The 23,708-nt window shown below is 41.0% G+C and overlaps 2 protein-coding genes across 7 annotated transcripts; one reads left to right on the top strand and one right to left on the bottom strand.

The window, feature by feature from the left end:
* The first annotated feature begins 1,108 nt into the window (after nt 1–1,108).
* On the top strand, nt 1,109–14,534 carry LOC117806614 (TOG array regulator of axonemal microtubules protein 1). Of its 3 annotated transcripts, none has more exons than XM_034675595.1 (23): nt 1,109–1,364; nt 1,866–3,042; nt 4,794–4,860; nt 6,748–6,873; nt 7,006–7,266; nt 7,372–7,622; nt 7,797–8,005; nt 8,401–8,501; nt 8,588–8,752; nt 8,863–8,928; nt 9,196–9,350; nt 9,441–9,600; nt 9,832–10,068; nt 10,494–10,617; nt 10,797–10,902; nt 11,064–11,299; nt 11,449–11,607; nt 12,621–12,747; nt 12,855–12,964; nt 13,091–13,274; nt 13,386–13,605; nt 13,713–13,799; nt 14,146–14,534. In XM_034675595.1, exons 2-23 carry the CDS (start codon nt 2,011–2,013, stop codon nt 14,397–14,399), a joined length of 4,437 nt encoding a protein of 1,478 aa, XP_034531486.1. In that variant the 5' UTR covers nt 1,109–1,364; nt 1,866–2,010; the 3' UTR covers nt 14,400–14,534. The 3 variants fall into 3 exon arrangements, with proteins under 3 accessions (XP_034531486.1, XP_034531485.1, XP_034531487.1); XM_034675594.1 differs by having other exon boundaries at nt 9,438–9,600; XM_034675596.1 differs by having other exon boundaries at nt 1,110–1,364; nt 9,196–9,600.
* A 944-nt stretch (nt 14,535–15,478) lies between these two features.
* ccdc28b (coiled-coil domain containing 28B) lies at nt 15,479–23,706 on the bottom strand. Of its 4 annotated transcripts, none has more exons than XM_034675928.1 (6): nt 23,299–23,706; nt 21,744–22,049; nt 20,007–20,176; nt 19,617–19,771; nt 17,399–17,421; nt 15,479–17,266 (listed from the first exon to the last, which is right to left on the bottom strand). In XM_034675928.1, exons 2-6 carry the CDS (start codon nt 21,977–21,979, stop codon nt 17,212–17,214), a joined length of 639 nt encoding a protein of 212 aa, XP_034531819.1. In that variant the 5' UTR covers nt 21,980–22,049; nt 23,299–23,706; the 3' UTR covers nt 15,479–17,211. The 4 variants fall into 4 exon arrangements, with proteins under 4 accessions (XP_034531819.1, XP_034531817.1, XP_034531820.1 ...); XM_034675926.1 differs by having other exon boundaries at nt 21,744–22,175; nt 23,299–23,695; XM_034675929.1 differs by having other exon boundaries at nt 21,744–22,175; nt 23,315–23,634.
* Nucleotides 23,707–23,708: the final 2 nt, after the last annotated feature.

Below are 23,708 nucleotides of genomic sequence, written 5' to 3'. Positions count from 1 at the left end.
TCTGTTTTATAATTTTCAAAGCCTGAAACAGCTCTGAGGGGGTAGGTGTCAGACAAGGTGATCAACAGCACATCAAAGAAAAACCCTTTTAGCACTTTTTCTGCAGCAAATATTCTTAATGAGTGAAATATTTGACTATTAATTGGAGCAGGAGGAGATTTCGTGTCAGAAACATAATTAATTCAGCAACGATAGAGGTATCACTTCATCCACAGGGGGCGCCAAAGCCAACGCAAAAAGAAAGTTCCTCACAGGAGCTTTAAGGTCCAATATACATTTATTATTATTATTATGAGAAAAAAGTCAGAATTCTGAGATTAAAGTCAGAATATCAGAATTTTGACTTTTATCTCAGAATTCTGACTTTAATTCACTGGGGGGGAAAACTTAAGGTCCAGTATATTTTTTAAATTATTATTATTATTATGAGTATTCTGACTTTTTTCTCAGAATTCTGACATTAATCTCAGAATTTTGACTTTAATTCCGGGATTCTGACTTATTTCTCAGAATTCTGACATTAATCTCAGAATTCTGACATTAATCTCAGAATTTTGACTGTAATCTCAGAATTCTGACTTTTTTCCAGAATTCTGACTTTAATTCACTGGGGGGAAAAAATTAAGGTCCAATATATTTTTTAAATTATTATTATTCTGAGTATTCTGACTTTTTTCTTAGAATTCTGGCATTAATCTCAGAATTCAGACTTTAATTTCGGGATTATGACTTTTTCTCCGAATTCTGACTTTAATCTCTGAATTCTGACTTTTTTTTCTCCTAATAATAATCATTATTATAATAAAAGATTGGACCTTAATTTTTTTTTCAGTGGCCCTAATCCTCTTCCGTAGTTACCTGTATCGAAAAGTGCTATATAAATAAAGTATTATTATTATTATTAGTAGTATTGTTATTATTATTATTGTTATTATTATTATTATTATTATTATTATTATTAACAATATTATTATTACTATTACAATTATTACTATTATTTTTATTATTATTATTATTTTTATTATTATTATTACTTAACTTCATCTCAGTGTGCTCTGCAGCAGCAGCTCTGTGGTGATGTTACCGCCTGGAGGAGCCTGGAACGCGTCACCATGGAAGCGCTCAGTTTGCGACATGTATTCGCCATTTTGCTGCCTCCTCGGTGTGTGCGTGTGTGGGCTCCTCTCTCTCTGAATACCTCTGAAGATTACAATTATTTAACACCACAGGCACTCGCTAAAACAACCGTGGAACATGTCTGCACTTAGGGAACTGTAGCTGCCGCAGAATGACATGGACATTTGGACGACGTAGCTTTTAGATAGACTCTTCAAGCAACCGAAGAGGATCGGGGGCGATGCGAGGTCTATTTTCTTGCTGTTTTTCTAACTTTGCTAGCCTAGTATCTCAACACTAACCACTAATACATGTAAGAGGAGCAGCGAGTTAGCTTAGCAAACTATGAGGTTCCATGTAGCTTCCTAATGCTTGTTAGGCTGCTTAACGGGGATATCTAGTCACTGATGTAAACCAGTTAGAGGCATTTGTTAGTATAACTTGGATCAAGATACAGTTGACGTAAATTAAATGTAACTATGGTTATAATGGTAGCAATAATGACCGCAACGTACAGCTGTACCGTTAAAGGTTACCTCAGCCATTCTGTTGAGCCACACAGCCACAAGTGGTTGTTTCCATTCGCTCTGTCCTTCCTTACCTGGTTCATGGTGCTTGATAATGATGTAAAGGACAAACAGCTCATTGCAGTAATATACCTATGTTATAACATGCTAATTTACATGTTTACTAACGCTTATAGCATTCGTTTCACTCCTGTGTTTATTTTCTCTGTTTTGTATTCACAGCTTGACAAACAGATGAGTGGTTTTCCATCACCAACCACTCAGGATGAACGCAAGAAGTAAAGAGGAGGAATATCATTATCCTCACAGGATTGCGGTTGCTTATTTGGATTCTCAAATTTGACCACATCACACAAGATCCTTGAGAATGATACCTGGACTGATTACCCAGGAGTTACATCAGCAGCTCCTGGACCTGAAGAATTATCAGAACCGCACAAATGGAGTGGAAGAGCTCAAACATGTACTGTCAGAGGTGGATATGAAATCAGTCCCTCCTGGCAGCATTGAGGAGTTAATCAATTTTCTCCCACGGCTTCTAGATGACAGTAATTTCAAAGTATTTTACTGCACCTTACAAGTCTTAAACCTAGTGATTCAGAAGCTAGACAGAGGTGTTGACAAATATTTTAAACAGATAGTCTTAGTGGCTCTTAAAGCCCTAGGGGACACTCGCACTGTCACCAGAAGTGAATATATGAATGTGTTTCGGCAGCTGATGAAAACTTTACCACCGCAACAAATACTGGATCTCGTCATTGGCAATTTGAAACACAAGAATTCAAGAGTCCGGGAAGATGTACTCAACATCATCATGGCAGCCTTGCTCACTCATCCAAGGAAAGATTTCAATGTCCCCAAGCTTTGCTTTGAGGTTGCACCTTACCTGGCGGACAGCAAAAGGAAGGTTCGCCATGCTGCCCTTGAGCTGTTCGCTGTTTTTGACTATTGCCTTGAAACAGGGAAAAGGCAGCCTCTTATGAAAGCTGTGGACATGGTTGAACTGAATGAGGATGCAGAGGGTCTAATGGCAGCTGTACAGGCAAGACGAGCCAGACGCGTCCTTCCAAAACTCTCCTCAGATGGGACAGTGGAGTACGGCTTGGTGATGCCCAAACCAGGACAGCGGTCCTCCTTTCAGAATGGTTCTACCGCTGACCTGGACTGGGTGATGAATGGAGGGCGGGCAAGCAGTGCCAGGAGCCACCGGTCTGAACCAGACAGCGAGCGGTTTTATAGCTATGGCAGCTTAGGTTCCCTCACTGATGACCTTCCACTTCAAAGGAGGATCGTAAGTGCAGGTAAAGGGAAGAACAAACTACCCTGGGAGATGTCCAGTTCCTCATCCACTGATACTGACCAGCAGTGCAGTACCCCAAATGGAAAGATCTTCGAACAGGTGGGGGTTCATCATCACTGTCTGTTTGCCATATTCTCACTCATCTAGTGATAATCTAGCCATCTGGAGGAATTAGCTAGTGTTGTCAGAAACTCAATACCGCTGTAGGAATGACACATCATCTAGAGGAGTATTCTTTCAACTGTAGCGTCATTTAGTCTGGTAACAGATGGAAATTTTACCCTTTAGTTATCAGTTATTGACAATCAGGCAACTGTGGAGTCAAAAAGCAATGCCCCCTCCTCATTTTTTCCTAAAAATACTCTTTGAAATCAAAAGCATTGGGAGCATAATCAGCCTTGTGTTGCCAGCACTGAGGCTCTAAAAGCCAGAGAGTGCTTTTAATATTGATTTTGAAATTACAGAGCATCTCAATGACCATGCTGATTGGCTCCCAATCAGTGAACAAATGGGGTCCTTACACAGAGCACTAAATGAGAGGCTATTTTTGTGTGCATGTTTTTGTCTGTCTCCCTTGCTGAGTTAATAGTGGAACAAAAAAGCTTAGACTTGATGAAAATTCATACGTCTACTAAATTCTAGGGTGTAGACAATGCGTTAAACACTTTCTCAGACCTACAGTTTTTTGTTCATACAGACTACAAAGGCTTGGAGGTGGTATTTCACTTCCCTATATATAGGGCTATCTCATGGAGGAGTGCGCATGGAGCAAAATGGAGAGGAATATCTAAAATCACATTACATAGCGTTCTGCAACATCCTCTTGAATCATCCTCAGCTTCTGTGTGGCTCTCATCAAATCCTTAGGAACATATTGTCTCAAAATCTTAAATTAGAATACTTTTCTGCATGGTACTAAAAACCACACTTGTATTGTCAGAGATTTGACTCCTATTTCATTAAAACTAGAGTGGAGAATACGGATTAAATGAAACGCAACCTTCTTGGAAGAAATAAAACAGGTGACTCATTTCTGCAGTGCAGTGACACCGTCCCCACAAAGTAGAGCATCTATTGTCTGTACAGCGTTTGTAGAAAACGTGTCAAATTTTATGACTACAAACAAAATCTTATTTTGTCAGCTCACAAACTAGATGTTTCTTCTTTGAAATGTGCGTCTCTCAGCTCTGTTACAGAATGTCATTGACCATGCTGGTTCTCTTTCATGAAGTATTAAATAACACGTTTATTTCTTCAAACTCTGATCCAGCAAGTGCCTCCATTTGAACAGCGCTCTGTTTACAGCACTGTCTGTTTCCCAGCAACCCCATTAGCACACAGCGCACTAACTGAAGGGGTTGTGGAACATAATTGGTAATATCACGGGGTTAGCCTGTAAAACATGGCTTGTTTACAGCCTCTAGTGTTGATTGCATTCACACCAAATGCTCTTCGATGATTGTTGATCAGATTGGAGGCAGTGGGACTAACCCCAGCCTTTTTCTCTATCAGAGGCTGAGTTTGATGCACTCATGAAAAATCCACTCTCTCCTTCTCTCTCTCTCTACTGTATGGTTTGTTTACCAGGATTTCACAGGTTGCAGTACGGCGTTTAAACTTTCATGAGAACGTTAGACGTTGTGTTCATTCTGTGAAGTCTGTTTACAGTAGCGAAAGGTCCGCTGCTGAATGCCAGTGTCCCTTGTCTGAGCTGGCCAAGTATCTGCCTCTTCCCTTTGTTGAGTTTTGCAGATGGAATTACACAGACACTCCTGTCGTTTACATAAGCGATTTGAACTCCATACTTGATTGTTTTCTTTCTAAGGAAATCATTCTCTGCCCACATTCAGGTAGCCAGTGAGGATTTCCCTCCCCTGTCCAGGAAGCAGAGTCCAGAGACCTACGTACCTAGCTTCAGTAAGTTCCTGTGCTCCCTTCTTTCCACATCAAACACACATTCATTCCACAGGAGGTGTTAAATACATTTGTGGTTATATTGGTCAACTTCAGCTGGACTCAAATTAGAGCAGATTTAAATTGGATTAGCTTGCTGAGTCAGTGGAGTCACTGTGCCGTGTCGTGAAAAGTCATGGAAGAAGAACATTTTAAAGCCACATAGGTATCACTAAAGTCTCACAGCTAGTCACGAGACAGTTACACACAGTCAAGTTTCGAACATTTTATGAGGTTTCTTAGCTCAGGGAATTTTCTTTTGGATTTTACCTCATGACCCCGCTGGCTGTTTGATTTTGACTTCTTAACAAGGGATTAAACTCTGCTTTAATTGCTGCTATTGCAATTGTGGCTCATGCTCTCTGTAATCCTTAAATAATGATTTCAAAAGAGGACTCATGCTTACAAAAGTTGGACTGCTCTTTTACAAACTCTGCAAAAATGCTTGAACATTAATGCTTAAATGTGTAGTTTTATAACTGCAGCTGTTTGGCTTGGAAGTCTTTCTGTTTGCCTCCACTACGCAACACCCCTTTGAAGCAAACAATCCACTCTCCAGTATAGGTCAACTTTTTAAAGTTTTCTCAACTTCAAAACAACTCAGAAAGAGACCTCTTCATATCTTGGTGAAGATTTTTGGAACAGCCATCAACTTTGGGCTTTTGATCAGTAAGAGACAAATATTTATTTCAAATATAAACCTTTGTTTTACTGGAATCTGGATCAAGATGAACCTTACACAATGTTTTTTTTTTAAATTCAATAACAAAACATACATGAATAAAACAGTAAATAAATGCAGCTCTGATTTACTGATGATAAGCATTCTTTATAGCTGGTCAGCACTAACACATCGATACAGTAACACGGTGAACTCCAAGCTTTCTTGTTTCACATACTATGAAACAACACGTGTTACACTCCATTATTTTTAATGCTCATTTTTAAACTGTAGCTTGATGACAGAAGGTAGGGGGAAAATACTCTTGACGCAAAGGGACCAGATACATAAAAAGAGTGATGGTGATTAAAGCTACAATAACAATTGAAGTAGTAATAATAAAACAACAACATTCGTAAACACTATGGATGTCCCGATCAGATTCTTTTTTTTTCGCCCCAATCCCGAGCCGATTTTTTGATAATGAGCATCTGCCGATACCGAGTCCCGATCCAATACTTGTATTTTCCCTGATAATAGAGCTGCACACAGTTTTTTTAAACATTTTTTTGTAAAGAATAAAGTCACAAAAATTAATCAAAATATGCCTTCAGCTTATCCTATTTAACATAGTTCAGCTAGCAATGTTGTAAAACTCACATATACAATCAAACCTCTCCACAGAATGGTGTAATAGCTTTAATATTCAGCCACAAAAATTAATCACAAATACACTTAGTGCTGTATTACAATAAAAAAAAACAAGTGTACTTGGCTGGAATTCTACTTCACTGTACTGTTTATTACTATTTTTTAAATATAGCTAGGCGAAAGCTCTCAGTTACACTAAGTTATTCACACGCTTTAGTGTAGCTCAAATTGAGCGCAGTGACAGCTGATCGGATGAGATGATTGGCTCAAATACCGATCACCGATCTATTAAAAAATGCCCAGATCGGCTCCGATCCGATACTTAAGATCGGTATAGGGACATCCCTAGTAAACACTGTTTCTAAATCATTGTAAAAGGAAAAAAAAATGAGAAGACTAAGCATAACATTATGAAATCATTTATAGTCACAATCATTTCATCATTTCATCAGTTTGCAGGGAGAATCCTTACATGTCATGTAGGTTTTTCAGTCTTGTGGAACCCTGTCAAGTTTATAAGGAAAATACTTCCCAACCAGGTTCTGCGGAGCCTCAGAAGCCACAATCCACCCGAAGGAGAGCGTCCCCTGCTCGCCTTAGAAGAAGTGGGAGCCTCAACTTGGACCCTGACATATTTAAAACAAACTTCTCTGATTCAGATGTTGGTAAGAACTATTTAACTCAAACTGATCTGCTGTTTTTAATATGCATGCATTTCACTTTTTTTTTTGGTCATGTACCTTTTTTACCTCACTTTTTCATGTTTCTTGACCTGTGAATACCCTGACTCACAACAGCCCCCAAAGGACGCACACTCTCAAGGAACCCAAGTGTTGAGCGCACATTTTCCCTCCCCTCCAACCCCACCACATCCGGCTCCTTCCTACTGCCCTCCTACCCACTGGCTGCACTCCCAGGAGGCATGCTTACTCCAACACTGTCCCGCCGTCGCACTGACTCGTCCCTCTCTATGTCCAACACCTGGCCCAACAAGAGAGAGAGCAGCCCTCACCAGCGGGACACCAGCCCCTGGAGAGACACAGCAAGTGCAGCTAAAGGTAGTGTATTTAACTTTAAAAGAGCCATGACGGTTACAGCAAATACGATGTAGCCTCTCAATATCCTTGGTTTTTCTGTCCTCCTACTTGTCCCACGCCTTTTAGGTGATCCTGCCTCTAGCAGATGCTCCCCCTGGCCTCTCCGTGCCTCTCTTGTAAGTTCTTCATCGACTTCATCGTTTCGCCGGGCTCTGACCAGCCCAAGAGCTACCCTCTCTATCTCACCAGTCGTCCCTACATCAGAGCAGATATCCATTGCTCCAGGCAGCCCTCAGAAGGAGCTAGACTACAATCTGGACCCTGACAACAGTACAGCTCTGGATGTTCAAGAGGATGATCCTCTGGACATGCAAGAGGTCTGTATGTTTTTGTCACCTTGAGAAGACTGCGGGTTATGTCTAGAACTCTCAGCATATGAGAGTCTGCAAACTATAGTATGTTGTGTAGAATGCTTGAAACCACAATCAGATACACTGAAGGGCTTATATTTAATGCCATTAAATAATATTGTTTGCCAATTTGTATTGCAGATGCTGAACTCGCTGCGCTCACTCCGCAACAGCGCTGCCAAAAAGAGGGCCAAAGTGAGCCTCGGCAGTTCAGATCAAGACCCTGACAGCCCTGACTCTGCTGTGAGGCTGGACTCACCTTCACACACCTCGCCGATGCTTTCTGAGAAAGACAGTGAAGAGAGTGGTCTGTCCAGTCTGAGCTCTGTTGCCAATGGCATCAAAAGCAGGTAAAGGATCCGCATGTAGTTGAATTTTTCCTTCACCACTACACATGGAGTTTATCCTTGACAAAGACACATTCTTTAAATACATAGCTATATGCCTACACTGTATATCTCCCTGATCTAGTGTGCTGTGGATGCATCTCCAATCATAAACAACATTAGGCATGTTCATTAAGCAGTGTGAACACAGAAAAAACTATACCATCAAACATGTTTTCAAAATATACATTATGTTATGATTTTTATTTCACAAGTTGTTAGCTCAGGTACTTTCTGTTAAATAATTAATGGATGACATGTTACAACCTGGTAACATGGTACCTGTGTATGTTTGATGCAGTGTTGAACAGTGCGAAGCTGTTCCATCATAACTTCTCACCTGTCAAATCTGTCAACAGCCCCAGAAACTCCACCTCTTCAGGAATGAAACCTCGCATTGCAAGAGTGCCTTCTGCAAAACTGAGGTCTTCAGTGTCCACTGACTTCAGCTGCCTTCAAGGTAAAGAACAGACACTTTTCCTGGCCTAATCTGTTTTTGTTGATAAAGTTTGGCTATTTATGTTTTGTTTTGTTTTTTTCGTCAAGGACTGCCACAAAGAAATGAACTGCCGTCCGAGGTGGGTGTTGTTGGGCAGAGAGTCACTTACTCTAACGGAGCGATCAAAACTGAAGAAGAGATAACAGGACTGTCCTCACAGTCGGTCAAAGCAGGCGTCCGTGAATCAGTCAGAGCGTCAAAGCATACCAAAGGTCAGGCAGCATTGATAACAAACAGATTAGAGCTTTTTTTCTTTTTTTTTCTAGCAAAATATTGTGTGTTTATAATTAAATCCACCTGTAATCTCTCTTCTGACTCTTAGGTTCTCAGAGCCACAGCAGCAGGAACTCACCTTCCACAGATATGCCTGAAGGAGTCATCGGAAGAGGTCAGTCAGTGGATCTTAATTTCTAGTTAAAAAAACAAGAATCATTTGATTGTGAAATATCTTTCACTGCCAAGAGGTTTAGCTGAATGCTTTTCACAACAGATTGTAATGATTCTCTTGGAAGCATAGCCAAAGTTGCAGTGGGAATTCTTTCCCCATACACCTCATGCCAAACAATAAAACACAGACAGAAGAAGTGTTACAAAATCCTGAGATTAAGCAGGTTTCGTTGTCAACCTTGTAGTTAATACATTTGAGTTCTCTTAGGCATGTTTGGCACAGTATCCTCCACCCGTCCAGGAGCCGCCTTGACACTTGAGCAGGGGAATTCTATGACCACATCCCCCACTGATCCCTCAGCAGGCATCTACAGCCATGTTCACTTAGACAGCGATGACAGCCCACGTCTGGATGAAGTGAAGGTTAGCCACACTCAAGTTGTAAATCATAGAAAGTCAGCATACAAAGTTTCTGGTTTCTTAAGTCCCACCCGGTGCTTTTTCTGCCAGCAGAGGGTGAAAAATACAAGGTTTAGCCGGGACAGGATGCGGCTTCAGGGTCTGGATCAGCAAGAGCTCATTCAGGAGGACCAGAGACGGGAAAAGAATCGCCATCGAGTCAGACAGCTGCTTTCTGACTCACCCACAGAGAACAGGGCATTGATCTTCAAAGGCAAGAGATAGATGAAAACACAGGACACTTATTTTCGATGCTTCATTTGACTTGAATGCATATTTCCTCTTGATATAAAATAGAAGTAGAAGTCTTTATCCTCTATATACCACGTAAAGGAATACATTTTTATCATACTTTTGATCATGCTTCAGAAAACTGAATAATGCTTTAGTGCAGCTTCTCATCCTTGGAGCTGTCGTCTTGAAATGTTGATTTTCTTTCATCTAGATCTGCATCTGAACGGCAGCACGCTACCCACCACCAAAGCAGACCTTCTCTCCGATGAGTCCCCTATCAGCCCCACCAGTCCAATCAGCCCACCAGGACCCCAGAGTCCCCTTAAGTGCTTCACTCCGCCCCATCAGCCAAGCCCCCCCACAGTGCCCCCGAATCCCAAAAGCTTGTCACGTGTTAGGAGGGCCCCCAGCCTCAGCAGGACAAGACCATCACTGTCCCACAGCTCAGGTTGGTGGATTTGAAGGAAGAAGATTTGAAGAGTCATGCTTAATAGTGTGTTGTTTAAACACCAGAAATGTCACTGTGTATCTTGATTATGTCGCTATGGATTATCTTGGTTGAACTGACACTAGCTCGCAATGTAGCTGTAATCCACGGCATAATTAATAGCTGAAGCAGTGCTGTCACAGGTGTTTGATTATAGAAAATGTTGCACGTTAATTAGACTATCAGAGCATCAGAGCATGGGTGAGGAAGATGTTTACTTTCAGTAATGTGCCATAATGCTTTGTTTTGACAACCCACTGCACCACCGCCCACACACACACACACACACACACACACACACATACACACACACACTGCTTGTTTTCACACTGATAGAGATGTAACATGAGACCTAAACCGTGTGTGTCTGTGTATGTGCCGTTCAGATGAGCTATCCCCTGGTGCTGTGGGCCAAAAGAAAAATCTCTCAGAGCCTCAGGAGCTGTGTCCGTTTTCCAAGCCGGACCTGGCACTGGCACAGAGCTTCAGCCTGCTGAGCTCTGAAGACTGGTGAGAAACTATGAAGTTACAGTCATTTCCACGTGTTGTGATTTCTGTTGGGTAACAAACATGTTCAGTAAAGATACAACTGAACCAAGAGAAAGCTTCCATCATACTTGAGAGGAGCCATATTGTTAAATGTAATCATGGAGGTCTACTGCAAATGGCTATCAACTCTTTTACTTTAGGGAGAGGAAAATCGAGGGTCTGACGTTCCTGCGCAGTCTGGCTCACTACCACTCAGACACACTCCATGGCAGGCTTCATGAAATCTGCTTGTGTCTCATTCAAGAGGTAGTGTGACTTGTTTTATAACACTCCCACACCATTTTGACTTGCATTCATTTAACTGTTTATCCCTCTGAACTTGAACTGTCTTATTGTGATTTATTTATCAGTATCTGATTGGATGATCCTATTCTCTATAAGGTAGTAATTACATCCATCTTGTTCAGGTGAAGAACTTGCGATCAGGTGTGTCCAGGGTCGCAGTGTGTACGCTGGGTGACCTGTACACTCACCTGCAGAAGGCAATGGACCAGGAGCTGGAGGGGACGGTTAAAGCTCTGCTGCAGAAAGCCGGGGAGACGAACGCCTTCATCAGGCAGGACGTGGACGCAGCTTTGGACTGCATGGTTCAGCACTGCACACCCACTCGTGGTATCAATGCGTTACTCTCTGGTGGACTTAGGTCAGTTTGTGCAGCATGTCTACACACACTAAGAAAGGGCTGTTTGTGTATTTTAAAATACTGCTTTTTTTTGCTCAAAAACATCAGACTTTTTTTTACAATTTTAGAATAAACTTTGTTTGCTGTATTATTTTCCCCTCTTCTTGTAGTCACCTTAACGCAGTGGTGAGAAAATGCACAGCCCAGCATCTGGCTAACCTGGTGGATAAGGTTGGTGCTGTCCGTCTTCTGTCAGGAGGTAAAGATCTGACAGACAGAATCTTACCTGCTGTCACCAAACTTGCACAAGACTCCTCGCAGGAATCCAGGTATGAAGAAATACTATGAATTGATTATTTACACAACAGCGCCATCGTGCCTTATTCATGCATTTTCACAGGTTTGAGTTTGAGACTTGTTTATATATTTTTTTCTGTATGAAATGTGTGTATCCTTCTCACAGTTGGTTCATATTCTAGGTTTCTTGAATTGTGAATAAAACAGCTGATATTGGGATATAACAAAATGATGGAAGGGCTGCTTTATATTGGTTTGCACCCTCTATAGAATCTACAAAGTGACAAGTTGTGGTGACACTAACAAAAGTATATTGTTTTAACTTGGCATGTTTTGTGGTTTTTAATTGGATGGACATGTTTGTAATATTTTATGCCCTTGGAACTGAAAAGGGATGGAAAAAATTGAAGGATTTTTTTAAACCATAGGCATAAATATGCATAACAGATTTGTTGTTGCTGGTGTGCAAGTTATGGTGACTGAAACTAAATTTACAAATCATTGATGAAAACAATTTTTCCTGTATCAAGATCATGGTAGTAATGATTTATATAGCAGCACTTAAGGCGTTTTTTGAACGCAGGAACTTTACCCCGGAACTAGGGACCCCTAAACTATGTGTGTTTCGACCGGAGGAACCAGGGTCTAAATTAGTTCAGGGTTAGATAATCTCCCCCCTGAAAAGCCCCTGCTTGGGGGGGAATACTTCAAAGGTCCTGGGACTTTCGGTTGAAGGTAACAGTGTTTGTGGAGTTTAAACATTTGTTGAAACACAGAGGGAGTTCCTGGGAATGCATACTAGTTCAGTTTCTTATTAAGATTTCAAAATATGATTTAATATAATTTTTTTTCTCCATACGTCACTGGCCTGATTTGTACAATCTACCCGGGACTTCAGCCCACGGTCGAAACGCAGACAACCATGGGGGCACAGGAACCTTCTAGTTCGGGGGAAAGTAGTTCTGGGGGCTAAAAGACCCCAGAACTCTTGGTCGGAATGCACCTTTAGTGACTGGATTGGTACTCTTACTGTTTCAACCCACAGGTACTTTGGGCGTCGAATGCTGCTCTCTCTGTCATCCCATCCTGACTTTGACAAGATCCTGGAGAAATACATTCCCACCAAAGACCTGCCAACTGTCAGAGACACTGTCTTCACTCTAAAAACAAAGGTGCAGGGTTTTTCTATGCATGTTTCATATATTGATGTTTTTACAAAAGTTTAAACTTTCATCTTACCTAGAGATTGTTTATGTTTTTTCTTGTTTTGTCTATATAGGGTCTGGGTGAGATACCCCAAGACACACAATCAGCCAGGGGAAGACGCTCTCTTCCAGGCAGTGGTACAGTCAGAGCCTCATCTCTAACTAGAGAGCCACTTAATAACAGGTGGGGGTAAAATCCTGGCGTTTAAAGAAACCTTACACCACTGCAGATGGAATATAAAATGTGTGTTTTCACATCATGCTCAGGTTTGTAAAGATAACTTCTTGGTATCCTTTGTGTTTTCTTCAGGGAGTCAAACAGCCATTACAGCTGCAGATCACAGACTCAGAGTATTGCAGACAAGAATGAATACATCAAGCAGATCTCAGGTCTGCTAGGTTCAAAGGACTTCAGAGAGAGGATCAAGGGAATCGATCAGCTAGCGTCTGACTGCCAGAACAACCCCAACATGGTCATCAATGGTATTTTTCCCGTAAGTATTTTTTTTTCTAAGCCTCTCAATATTTCTTTGTAATGTGCTTTGTCAAAGTTGTCAGTTTCGCTCAAACCATATCCTGTTTCATCCCCTTTTTTCTGCTCTCAGGTGTTTGATGCCTTCAAGGCCAGACTGCAGGAGTCAAACAGTAAGGTCAATTTGCATGCACTCGAGTCTCTACAGAAAATCATCCATCTATTAAAGGATAACCTGTCCCAAGTGGTCAACATCCTGGTACCAGCAATCGTAGACAATCACCTCAACTCCAAGAACAACGCCATCTACTCTGCTGCTATTGGAGCAATTCATGCACTTATCTCAAATCTCGGTACTCATTTCAAGCGAAATAGCTTTGCTGGTTAAATTTAAATCCAACGCTGTATCTGTTTTGAGCCTTCCTTACTTGAATTGTGATTTTATTTGTTTCCCTGACAGATAATATACTTCTTCTTCAGCCATTCTGCACCAAGGCTCAATTTTTAAATGGCAAAGCAAAGGTGGATCTCATTGAAAAGGTTGCTGGTATGTAATATGTGATTGAGGTTTCTGCCTGTTAAAAAGACGTTTTTCCTTGCTGCTGCAACTTGCTAAGTGCTGCCAAGTGCTCTGCTCATGGGGAGTAAGATGAGATAAGACCGATAAGATTGAGTCCTGTTTGTAAGATGGGACTGGATTTTATCCTATCTTGATGATGGGTCTTTCTTAATAATAAAACAGAGTATAGTCTAGACCTGCTCGGTAAAGCATCTTGTGATAACATTTGTTGTGATTGATCGATAATTTCCAACAGTTCAAATTAACTAGCCTTTGCTTCTGATTGGCTTATATGTCTGAGTGCTTCCTGTTTCATCTCTCTTTTTATTTTCAGACCTTGTGACAGAGCTCTACCCTCGCAAGCCCCAGATGGTGGAGCAGAAGGTGCTGCCCTTGCTGTGGAACCTCCTGGGTACCTCTACCCACAGCGGGACCATTCATGGCCGGGTCGGCAGTGTGAGGGGTGCTACTGCCAACCTGTGCCAAGCCCTTTACGCCCAGATGGGGTCCACTCTGACAGAGTATGCTGTCTCACAGCCTGCCAATGTCCGTAAAAGTTTAAATGATGTCCTAAGGACCTTATCTTAAAGGTAAAACAGGATCTAAACACATCCACCTGTTGGAAAAAACATTTTCACTGACTTTACTTGAAGACAGAGATGTTGTACATTTCTCATAGTGCCTGCACTTTTTTACCAATAAAGAGACAGTCCTTAAAAAGTAGGAGCTCTTATTCTTATCTCAGTGAGATTTCCTCTGGTACAGACGCATGGACAATTTGAAAACATACTGACATGAGGTCTAACACATACTCAACCTGCTCTCTTTGCACTTTGAAAAGGTAGCTCATTATCACGGTAGACTTCATGACTTTTAACTTTTTGTCATCTCATGTGTGTCATTGCTTTTTTTTCAAAATCTAAACATGTACTGTAGACAAATCAGAGACACTTTTGCAGAATGTAAAATGGAAATGCACAAACAGACGAGGAAGAGGACAGGGACCTAATAGGTGTATATTTTTGCTGTTTTATCAAATGTGATGTGATATCTACAAATTGTCTTAAGTAGTTGTTTTCGAAAAATTGTGATTTGAAACTAACAAGTATGGAATACTTTTGTACAGCTCCAATGTGTATTTGCACAGTATTAGCTTGATCTGTATGCTGTATGCTGGTACAGTTTATAATTTATCTATTGTGTAATGGTTTTAAAGTCCTGTTAATGATGTGCTCAGTTGGTACAGTCTTTTTTTGCATGACCAAAATTTACTGGCAGGATCAAAACAATGTGTATATTTTTGCAATGAAAATATAAATATATGTACACTGATGCCTAGATCAAGGTTGGTTCCAGTCAGTTCTCCTGGATTGGGACGTTTGAGGGACCTGAGATCGGCTTTACTCCAGCGGTTGCCTGAGAAACAGGAAAGGCCCCGATCTGATTGTGTCTCAGTATAGTGCCAGTCTTCAAGTAGCCTTTAAACTCATCTATTGTTAAATTATATGAACTTGTTTGTGAACAAGGCAAAGACAGATTGATATATTAATAAACTGTTTTATTTCTTTAAAACTCATTTCCAGGTGTCTCATTCTAATTTTGTTGTGATCAGAAATAAGATCAGGAGGGATTAACCACAAGGAAAGAAATACACATCTTATGCTTTAGAAACTTTAAAAAGGACTTTATTAATGGGTACAATAACTGAAAACACAAGATCTTTCACAAGCTTTCTGATGCTCTGACTAAGACTAGCTCTTAAGTTAAGCTCACAGCTAATAGTTTTTTATTTCAAGCACTGCTTAAAATGTCAAACGACAGAAAATGGCTGACCGTGAATAAGAGCTGCAATAATTATTTAACTCAAACGTTTTCTTAAACGTTAAATCTTCATCTACTGTTCTGTGTTATGTCACTGCAGTGATTTCCCTTTGGTGTAGGACAATATTTTTGTTACGTTTAGATCAATTAACAAAGAAAACAATCAGTAACGTCATCAGTTCTGACGCTATAACGAGTTGTAGCCCTGCTGTGAAGGATCTTTAAGTTACCAGAATTGGAAACGTTTCATGTCGCTGTAGAAGCACTTTAGTTAAAGGCTTTAGAGAAGAGGTAGGCTTAGCAAGCAGTAAAAATAAGTCATCATACGCGTTTAATGATGAAATGCTTAGTATTTTGATGCTTTAACATGCTTCATTTATTTCAGGTCAATCACCTAGATCACTAAATTTGATTGTCAGGATTGCTTATTACAGCTAAGATGCACCGCTGACGCATCTGGAAAAGAAAAACCTCTACAATTTAAACCATGAAAGTAGCTGCCATTCTGAAATGTTACTCTACAGAGACTGCTGCCAGCTGCATTACTCTGTGAATGTGCAGTCCAACACAGTGTGATGGGACACAGTGAATGCCGTCTTGTGTCACACTGGACAGACTCCCTGTGTTCTTAGTGTTACAGTAGGTGATATTACAGCATTTCAGTAGCGGGTTGGACTTGCTTGTGCTTGGAGGGAAGCTGCTAATGAGCCCTCTTAATAAAAAACAAAGCCTAAAAGCAATCCTGATTTAAAAAAAGAATCCTCAGTGTCTACATATACAGTGGCTTTGCTGCACGTTGGCAAAACATAAAAAATATTTAACCTATAAGCTATTCAAATATACATGTTATACATTACATCTCCTCACACAGGTCCATTCAAATGCACCGTTATAAAGGTTCACCCAGCTTTTAATAAATCCAGTCTGTTCCCCAGTATCAAACTTCAAATGGAAATATATAAAACAATGAGGGAGTGTGTTCAGGGTAATAGCAAAAGTGAAACTCCCAGTAAAGGTCAAGGCTAACCACAGTGGTGTCAACATGGGCCAAGCATGTATGCTACTCCAGTTTGGCTGTAATTTCTTACCTTTCCGAAAACAGAGAGAAAAAATGAAATTATGAAAACTCCAGGCCTGTAATGTGAAATAATGCACGCTGTTAAACAGTCATGAAAAGTCCTTTTTGTGAGATAAAACAGCGCTGACAGAACAGAACAGAACCAAACACTCACATGGATTTGATTATTTGTGACTAAGTGACGTAACTACAAACCAGAGCCAAGAACTTCCTGAACACATTTCTTCAAACAGAACGTTTCAATAAACCCTCAGAGCGTTTCTTGTGCCATGAATAGGTGGTTTATCATTATTGTTGAGCGTTCATTTAATGCTCTGCTGCTTTTCAGTCAGTGCATTGTTCCCTCGGCTTCACTGACCAAATGGAAAAAAAAATAGGCCCTCCTCCTGAGGATCTTTCCATTCTGTTACTAAGGCAGCTGGATTAATGCCATGGAAACCTGGACTGGTTAGATGTCGGGAGAAGATGGTGGTCATCTGTCCTCCTCTGCACCTCACTTTGTCAGGGCCCAGATGTCTTGGGCAGGTCCTGGTTCTCTGCCAGGTGGAGCTTTTGTCTGGATGCAGACACATTAAGGAAACACGCAGAGAGACTTCTGAATAAAAACAGAGCATTTAAAACCAGCGTCTGTGCCTGGAGTGCTTTGTGAATCCCATAAATAAACTGTTATTTGATTTGGAAAGGATACATTGAGGTGCTGAGCTCCTCTAGCTGCAGAGATAAAAGAAAAAAAGGAATGAGAGGATGGTAGAGCTGGCAGAAATAGAAAAGAAGTGTCAGTAGAAGAGACTAATCATTATGTGATCATATTACATAACAGCTTGCGTGTGCTAGATCAATATTTGAATCAAATTCCCATCATCAGACTACATTGTTTACAAAGGCAAACTGCCCTTTATTTTCATGCAAAGCTAAGTCACTTCACAGCCCATCTGCACTGAGAAACAATCACACACCTCTGCTGCAGCTCGAGGGTATTTCTGGCAGCAGAGTCTGTAATAAGCTGAAGGCTTATTCTCACCTCCCTCACACATAACACTGCAACTTCCCCACAGACACAGCTAACCTGCAGCCACACATGCTCACAATAGAGACAGCAACACGTGGTGGTAGTGACTTCTATTCAACATTTAAACAAACAAGAGAAGCAGCAGACTACACAATAAACTTAAAGGGCTAGTTTAGTTATTTTGGGCTGTATGAGGTACTAATTAAAGAGCAGGTTTGCCGATACATAATGCTGATATTATGCTGTGGCTGTCAAATATTTTTTGCAAACCCTCACCACAGCTGTTCAAAGGAACGTCATTGCTTTAACTTATCCTCAGAGGTTCATCAGACAGATTCTACACACACTGGAGACCATACCTTACTTACCAACAAGCGGTTGGTGTATTGAGGTGAATGGAAGAAGAAGACCTGAGAGTGCGGCTGGGTGTGTTGATGTGCAGAAGTCCAGAGAGGTATGGAGGAGCGAGGTTACTCTGACCTTTACTCTGGACTTTGGCACATCAACACACCCAGCCACACTCTCAGGTCTTCCTCTTCCATTCACCTCAATACACCAACCGCCCACTTGACCACCATGGGGTCAAGAGCCTTCAGCCGCTCTGCCCTGCCAACATGGACTCTCTTTCCATTTTCAAATCCCATCTCAAAACACATCTTTCTAAACTGTCATATTCACTCTAATTACATCTCTTCAATGCACTGTATCTTATTATTTACTCTGTATCATGTCTTGTTGATTTTATCGGACTCATTTTATATTGTTCTTTTTTATAAACTCCCTGTACGGTGACCTTGAGTGCTCTGAAAGGCGCCTTTATTTTTCTTCTTCTTCTTCTTCTTCTTCTTCTTATTATTCTTATTATTATTATTATTATTATAGATTTTATATATTTGATGGGAAAAACAGGTTATCATTTAGGGAGACGTTGACAATGCTCCACAGCAGCCACACTAACACACTGCAGTTTCTACATACATTATTGTTTATATCAGCCTTGTGAGTGCAGGCCGATTATTTCCTTGCCCATTTATCAGCCTTATTAATGAACTGCTCTATCTTTACTTGTCAATAATAAGTGTATTACCCACAGGGGATCACAGTCGGCTCAGTCCCTTTATATGAACATGGCTGAAGAACCAGATCAGAAGCTCGGCTGTCAACTGCTACACATGTGGTCAACTGTAAAATTTAATTTAGCCAATTGGCTAAACGTATCCTATATTAAGAAATTTTTCAGTGCTTTTTTTGCTATCAGAAAGCCCTTAGTCAGGGTGTTGGTTCATCCTAGTTGTTAAGTCGCACACCCCATATACAGAGGATCCTCAAGCTGGCAGCCCACGTTTCTGACTTGACAGCAAAAGTGACATGACGCTTACTGTGGACACATTTATGAATCAGAGTTAACAGAGGAAGAACAGGGCTCAACTGAGAGAGAGAGAGAGGGGAGACACGTCAGTACTAAGTGGTCTTATTCAAATTAACAGAACCAACTTGCTAAGAATCAACACAATGAAAGATTTTATCTCACTGATTTACTCAGAATGTCCCACCGGTAAATTTGTGAAATCAGTCTAGGGGTTTTGTCTAAGTGTTTTTGTCTGTAGCCTCAGGCCTGTAGGTTTGTAAATACTAACAACAAATTCTGCCTCACTCTTCTCTAAGGAAATACTAAACCAGCTGAACTGTAGACCACATTCATCGGAGAGATGAGACACTGATAGCGATGTAACTCGTGATTTCTTGGGATTATGGGCTGTTTCATGCATGCTAAATTTAACTAACAGGTACTGATTGTTTGAACACATACATGAGTTGGACCTCAGATTGTACATCTCTTCTTATCAAAGAAAAATCTCAGGGGAGGTTAGTCGTTGCTGCTTTGGTTTGTGCTTACGTTACACAGCAGGTGCTCCAGGTTGTGGTCGGAGGCACACTTCCTCTGATCCTCTGAAAGCTCCTCCACGTGGCTGTCCAGGCTGAAGTGTAGTCGAGCCAGCTTCTCCTGCATCTCACGCACATGCTCCAGCTGCTCAAAGGAGCACACCTTACCTACGAAATCAGAGGAATTCAACCCCACAGGTAAAACATCTCTCGAGTCTTTAGGCCATCTATTTTGGTTGCAAGGGGATTACAGCAAAGTCGAAAGTATTTCCATGGCAACAGTTGTGCAAAAATAGCACCACAGCTATTTGATTTCAGCCTGATTGGTGTATTGAAGCCACTTTTACTCTCAGCCTGTAACAGAATATTCCCTCGGTGGCCTCTCCGATCAAGGTTATCTTACCAAAAGCCTGCAGTTTGCCTGAGTGGAAGTCATTGAGGAGGTTAAGCAGGCCTCCCTCCATCTCTCTCACGTCTGACACGTCTGTGAGGAAGGAGTGCTGCAGGGGGGAAGACTGGACCACTTTACTGGGTCCTGCTGGCTGGGGGGCCCTGGGCTTCTCCTTGTGGGGCCTGGAGAGAACAGAAAAGACGCATAGCCTTTTTTGAATGACATTTCAATCAGTCTAATGTTTTGTTTTCTTTTAAGCTAAGCCTTTAAGAGAGTAAACAGTTGCTGTTTCTATTTCATTTTAATCATGGGGGAAATGCTACCTGTGTCATCTAGTGCTATTATCCCAAGAATGGTTTTTGAGCACCTCTGAAATGAGACTTTGTACCTTTTATGGAGAAATAATAACACTTTCCTCTAATAAATTAAACCTATATTTCAAACTAAAACAAACGCCAGGGTTCTGCTGTTGTTCTGCACATGTTTTGTCTGATAGCTTGTGGAAGCTAATTTGGAGGCTGATAAAAAATGTGTAAATATAACTGTATACCAGACTTTATGACTCTTTAACACAAGGGTGTCAAACTCATTTCAGTTCAGGGCCCACGCTCAGCCCAAGTTGATCTCAAGTGGAATGATGGCATAATAACCTATAAAATAGACAACCAAATTTTTCCCTTTGTTTTAGTGCAAAAAGTACATTCTGAAAATGTTCACATTTAATGAACTTTTTTTTACAGAAGCAGCATTTGTATTTTTCACCATGAGTCTCATAGTGCGGCCAAGTATCATAATCTTTAAGCACTGAAACCTGCTGCCGACACACCAAACACACAGGTTTCCCCTTCAGCTGATACAGTGTGTTATGTTTACAGCTAAATATATTATAATAATGAAGAAGGTAAACTTGACTGTTATGAACCCCCAAGCTCCAGCATGAACAGTTTGCTTGCTGGACAGTGTTGTGTGCAGGGTTGTAGTGCTAGTGTTAGTATTGACGGACGGACCTATTAGGCACGCGCATGTATGGTCAGCACACGCACGATATGTGGTTCCTTTTGGAAAAATCTGGATTGACCGCTCCTGCTGCGACAAGTTTACATATACGGGAACTTTTGGATCATGAAGTACTCTAAAAAGTCTTCATGAATTTCATCCAGATTATGCAAACTGCAAATATTATTTTTCCTCACTTTGACAAAAAAGTCCCAGAGCATTGTTCTGGTGCGCTCCATCAGCACTATGATTGTATGTGACCCCCAGAGGACAAATTTGAAATAGCAGTTACTTTTAGTGAAAAATTGCAATTAATGTCTTCTTTGTAATTTTTTCATTTTGCAAAGTCATCTCGCGAGCCGAATAGTAACCTCTGGCGGGCCGAGTTTGGCCCGCGGGCCATGTGTGTGACACCCCTGCTTTAACAGATTCACTAATATTTAAACTGCAGCTTTGCTCTGATTATTGTCTATAAGATTCCAGTTGTTAAGCTAAAGTTGCGAAACTTCCCTTTAAATAACGTTTCCAATCTAATTCAAATTCCAATTTTATCACAGCTTCCTGTTTCTGTGTTCTAAAGTGTTTAAAACTATATTAAATGTAGCTATCATGAGGTTACTGCACACTATATGTGTGTCAAATAATGTATTGTTGGCAATAATCTGAGGGGTGAGGATGAACTATGCAAAGAACATTCACAGCAAGCTCCAACAACCATCATAGTTTTCTGTTAGTGTTTATTAAGACACAAACCTGGTAATCTTTGGTGGAGCTACGACGGTTGCGAACACCTCTTTTGGCTGTCCCGGTGCTCCTATAGACCTCTTGTACTTGCCTCTGTTCTTAGGGGAGGGGGGCTGCGGCAGGCCAAGAGAGAAGGTGGCACTTTTACTGGCAGGCAGGACAGAGAGTTTGCGGGGGTTGATGGGAGGGGGAGGGGGCTGGGGGAGGGACACCTTAGGGCTCCGCTTCTTGCGTTTGTCCTCCATAACTCTTTCTTTGAGTTCAGCTCTCCAGGGCAAGATAAGAGGGCACTGCCTGTGTGGTGTTCAGGATGTCCTGAAACAACAAAGGTAGGAAGTTCAAAACCAGCAGTGCCCCCCCTCCCCCCTCCCTGAAGAAAAAAGGATCTGTGGAGGATCCTGACTCTGCCAAATTTAGTGCTGCAGCACAGGATTCTCTGCTCTGCAATAAAAAAAAAAAACACTCAGCATTGCTTTAATTCACTTTAACAGCATCTCCTCAATCAAATTCAGATCAACAGTGTTTTCGATTAAAACTGACAGTGAAGAAAAGAGAGCATAGTATTCTTGTACCTACAAATAGGATTACTCTTTGCTCAAATGTTTTACTGACATTTTTTTTTTTCATAATGCTTCCCTGGTGTAAAAAGTGGGAGTGAAACATCAGCCTAGAAAGATATTTTTAGACCATCCTCTAGTCTAGTGATAAGACTTTAGAGAGTATGTGTGAACAGATGATGGATCACATTCCTGCTTTGATTTCCCAACCACACATATCAAACACACAATATAAATTACCTAGAGATCTCATACATGGACACAGCTATCTGCTTCATTTCTGACATATACTACATGAATGCATGGAAAGGATGAACACGAGTCCTTAGTGGAGCATGTGTTAGACAAATGGTCCTAATGCATAAGGCTGTTAGATAAATGGCTGAAGGAGGAAATCAATACACTTCACTAACACTTAGACGGAGACTTATCTATGGTGGGATAGTGGAGCTCACCCTTATCTATTTACAGAGTGAGTGACCTGAAAAAACATCTTTACAGTAAGAAGCGGTCCTACTTAGTACAACGACTCTCTAATAGATCAAACACCTTATTTCAACTGAAGGCAACCTTGAACTGTATTTAATATTTGATTTTCACTATTATATAGTGTATATTATTTGAGTTTTTAAAGCACTAGTACCTCCAGCCGTCTACAGCAGTTTATATTGTTCTAATAACAGACCGAGGGAGCATTTGTTTCATTATTAACTCGACGCTGTGCCTTTATCTCATTATAATGGATGGTATTGCTGTAATAACAGCTGTTATCTCCTAAACATTGCGCCAGCCAGCGTCCACACAAAGTAGAATACAAAGATGGCCACTACAGTAATACACAATAGCAACTTTATACGCTGGAATACGTAATAACTTGGATTGAATCACTATTGTGGTGACCCATACTCATGACAAGCAGTGGGCTGTTTCACATTTTTGCTGAATTCAGTGTATGAGACGCCGTGTGTACAGATTTATCGCCTACATATGCTACAAATAATACTCACCGCATCAATTACGCACCAGAGAGCAAACCAGCAACAGAGTCAACAGCGTCACATTGCTCCAGATGTCGTTTCATATAGCGATGTTGATTTCACTCGTGCGACTCTTTGAAGGCAAGGATAATGTGAAATATTTCCCTCAGCAGAAATGTTAATTATCAACCAAATGTAAAGCGCGGCATCGATGCGCTCGGCTCGCCGGGACTCGTCTTTATCCTTCTTAAAGGGCCAGTCCGCACCATCTCTGTTTACTCTGCGGTCTGTCATACAGGTTCAATGAACAGGATGTAATGCCCTGCAGCTGAATATGAATAATCTTATCATAGCTATGTGCATATATCCCACTTGTATTCCATGTTATAACAGAGGGAGTTCATCATGGCATTGTCTAGACCTGAGACTGCCAGAAACAT

Source organism: Notolabrus celidotus, chromosome 22, assembly GCF_009762535.1.
Source record: "Notolabrus celidotus isolate fNotCel1 chromosome 22, fNotCel1.pri, whole genome shotgun sequence".
Lineage (NCBI taxonomy): Eukaryota > Metazoa > Chordata > Actinopteri > Labriformes > Labridae > Notolabrus > Notolabrus celidotus.
The sequence above is the reverse complement of the archived record's forward strand: the minus strand, read 5'-3'. Positions and strand labels throughout refer to the sequence as shown.